Source organism: Enhydra lutris, unplaced genomic scaffold, assembly GCF_002288905.1.
Source record: "Enhydra lutris kenyoni isolate GAN:26980312 unplaced genomic scaffold, ASM228890v2 scaffoldscaffold12, whole genome shotgun sequence".
NCBI lineage: Eukaryota > Metazoa > Chordata > Mammalia > Carnivora > Mustelidae > Enhydra > Enhydra lutris.
The window spans coordinates 6035750-6039426 of NW_019154096.1; the positions used below are offsets into that span (position 1 = coordinate 6035750).

A 3677-nucleotide genomic window follows, 5' to 3' on the forward strand; every position below is an offset into this window, starting at 1 on the left:
CCCCCCCCCCCCCCCCCCCCCCCCCCCCCCGCCCAGCACATGGCCTTCACAGGCTTCCCAGGCAGGGTGTCCTGTGGCACTGAACCGTCAGCTGCGTACGTGCTAGTTCTGCACCCGCCAGTAGTGCTCCCCGGGGCCCCGTTAGAGAGAGGCTCACTTCACTTACTTGTGGTCAAATTATCCAGCTCCTCTGATGCTAACGATGGGAATACTTTTGAGCTCTGACTGTAGCCAAGAGTCCACTTTCCAAAGGTTTTTATTCTTATGTATAAGATAATGAGGAGAGGAAAAAAAAAAAAAACCTATGAATACATACATTTTGTGTGAATAAATTACATTACTCATGAAGGTCCTCTTTTCCTGCTGTCCTCAAAGCCTTTGAAAAACTTATATTTCAGTATGAAAAATCTAGCTAGTAGACTAGGCTTTTCATAACTTTTTCCCCAAATGTTTCTTTCTAAGTGTTGTAGATTATGAAGAGACATTATATATAATTAAAGAGGGGAGGTTTTTAGAGTAGTTGGTTTTGTTAATAGCAAAGAATTCTGTTTTCTGTTTGTCGCATGCTAAATATGTTCCTGAATATGCGGCCACAAATGCTACTTGTGACTCCTTGATTGGAATTCCATTCTCGTTTAGATCAGCTGCACACCTGTGTCTAGCATTGTCCCGTTTTGCTAATACTCTGCCCGTGATTCTTAGTGTGCGGTGTTTGGTTTTCATCCCCATGTCTGGAATGTGTATTTACAACCAGCCATTCTGGCCTCCTGCCTCCCAGCAGTTAGTGGTACTTCAGAATCTCCCCCGACGGGCGTACACGTGGAGAATTCCTGGAGGCATTCACACAGAGCTGTGAAGTGTGGCTCTCTTCCGGGGTTAGATACGTGGGAAAGAGATGTCACGTTCTAATCTGGGCAGCATATTTGAGGGAGGTGTAGCCCGAAGTCATTTGACCATCTGCATTGTTTGCCTTGCAGCCACGATGAGGATGAAATCCGGCCCGTGCAGCAACAGGACCTGCATCGGGCAATTGAAAAAATGAAGAAATCAAAGGATGCGGCGTTTCAGAATGTTTTAACACATGTTTGTTTAGATTAAGATTAAAGATCATTTGTACAGTTAAGTGTGATCTAGTTCGATGTGCTTTCTTACATCAGTGGAAATAGAATGAAAAGAGAAATGTTCTTCACCCACCGAGAGAGTTCTGTGTTCCTGACACTGGTTTTATACTCTGAATTCTATGTTACTGAGATACACTTGTGTGAGTGGTATCACTGCTTGTCGGAAATCAGGAGCGGTTTGATCCAGCCTGCCTGGGCGTGTGTGTCTGACCTCTATAGCCACGTGTGGCAGCCCGAGAGCGTCTAAGCTGGCCTCAAACGTGATTCGTTGAGTCATTTGTGAGGAAGGGGATGTGAGTGTGCGTGTGTATGTGCGTGTGTATATTAAATGTATATATTCACACATTTTATATTGAATTCTGTAGATATGTTTGAATACAGAAACTTTTTTTTACCCCAACTACTGAATCAGAAAGTACCAAACAGTGTATAGCAAAATGAAGATTTATGGTTGTGTCTGAGGTACAGCGATTCAGCCATTTGCAGTTGTTTTCCTTTGTTTCAGCTTTTTTTAAGTCGAGCATTTCTCTGCTGTGGAATAGTTGCAGTCGACCCCCTCTCCGTTTCCGGATGTGGCTCCGCTGTTGTGGTATCAGGATAAGCAAACAAAAATACTTGTTCAGTGATGAGCATTGACTGGTTGTCAGGCTGTTGGGCGATCAACGCGGATTTCACCTCCTCCTGGCAGCACTCCAGATAGAGACGTGTTTCAGATCGATACCCCGACACATGGATTGAAAGTCTTGCCCACGAATGGCTTTGAAACACCATGGTGCCATTCACTATATGTATGTGACTATCCTTTCTTCGTTTCATGGGACACAGTTCTGTTGTAACCATGGTTTTTTAATGTTATTTTAAAGTTGTATATTCTTTAATTATGGTCAAATATAATTTGGTCATCAAAAATGAAATGATAGTTAAAAGCAAGTAGCTGTTAACTAAATGTGCTAAAAGTACTCATTTTGTAACTTTAATTTTTTAAAGTTTTCTTAGCATATTTTAAATTATGCCCTAGTTAGTACAGATGTACACATCACAATCCCCATATTGTATCCGTAGTCATTCAATGCTATGTGCCCTACATGTGAAACTTTTTTTTGTCCAAAATGTCACTAACCAGAATTCTGTTACAGGCACGTAACGCACCGCATGAGGAAAATGGCACAATATGATCTTGAGGTGCCTTCTGTGAACCACCTGAAAGATTAAATTATGCTTCAGATAGTTTTGTTTTTATTGTATTTCTTTGAAAACTCTCAGTCTTTATTTGTGACTTATTGGATTAACTTACTTGCTAGAAAGTCTCATGGAAGCTGTTGGAGCATTCTGTTGTGCTTTGAATGACGGGCGGGGCAGAGGCTACAGCAGAAAGCAAGTCACGAACATGGTGACGATGACTGAAAGTGGGCTGCAAACCACAAGATACCAAAAATAAAGTTTCGTCTCCATTTTTAATGACTATTATACTAGTATTTTATAAATATGTAATAAAGAGGACTCTCTTTATTAATTTTTCTCTACTTCTTGGTCTTTTCAGGTATGTAACATTTTCTGGGTTGTCTTTTGGGTATGTACCTTGCCCTCGGAGTGTTTTCTCTCTCTGTGTAGCTTTTGCACTGGTACAGCGTACATTCTAGTAGGCCGTCATTATTGTGGCTCAGTACGGAGTTCAGTGATGATTTGATTTTCATCTGATGGCACATGGATTCAAATTAAGAGGCTCTGTCTCTCCTGTCTTGTCTTAAATTTAGACTGTGCAGTAGTATATAGCTCTTATGTTTATCATGGCTTTAATCACCAGAGGAAGGTAGAGAAACACACTAATCCCATCAACCGCGACTCATCTTTAAGGCCTCGAGGTGATCAAGGACACTTTCTTGTATTCCTCTGAAGAATTTTGAGTGTCCTGTGATCTGTGCTTGCTGCACATGTGCCCTTGGCACAGGCAGTTGGGTTCCGGGTTCTCTGCTGTCCCCTTGTGGGCAGCAGTTCCGAGTACCGGCTGTGGAGTGGGACTGCCTGGGTTAAGTCCAGACTCCCTGTGAATCCACCCTGTCCCGTGCAGCCATGACCTCACTCCTTGGAGATCCCCCTGCTCGGTGACAAAGAGGAGCCACCAGGGCACCCAGCGGAGAGGTGCTGCGAGGGGGCGGCACCCAGAACAGCGACTGCCCAGGGGGGGGCCCTCCCGTTGTGAGTTGTGTTACTTTTGCACACTGGTTGCATCGCCGTTGGCCAAGCTGCGTTTGTGAGCATCCTCTATGCTGCCAGAATCCTGAGGCCTATACCCTAGGGACGGAGATGGAAACGACCACCCGTGTGATGCTTCTCTAAAATCCTCATTGTTGGAAGACTTCTGGTAAGTCTGCTGCATCTCAACTATTCCCAGGCCTTTCTGTGTAGAGTTTAGGAACTCCAGATCCGAAGCAGTTCTGTTTCTCTAGGAATTGCCCTCGCTTCTACCTCTCTGCTCCCAACCACCGGGCAACCCAGGACCCACCACACTAGTAAGAGCTGGGTTGGGTTCATCTAAATAATGCACGTGGGTCATTA

The 3677-nt window shown here is 44.1% G+C and overlaps 1 protein-coding gene across 4 annotated transcripts in view; it reads left to right on the forward strand.

Annotated features, from left to right (window-relative positions):
• The window catches only part of LOC111144911 (ATPase family, AAA domain containing 1), a 45721-nt gene extending 43373 nt beyond the window's left edge, over positions 1–2348 (forward strand). For 2 of the 4 annotated variants that reach the window (XM_022499511.1, XM_022499513.1), the window contains one exon: positions 978–2348. In XM_022499511.1, the coding sequence (XP_022355219.1) occupies positions 978–1098 (121 nt within the window). In that variant the 3' untranslated portion in view covers positions 1099–2348. The remainder of the gene's footprint in view (positions 1–977) is intronic. The other 2 variants (XM_022499514.1, XM_022499515.1) reach the window with 1 other exon arrangement.
• The last annotated feature ends 1329 nt before the right edge of the window (positions 2349–3677 follow it).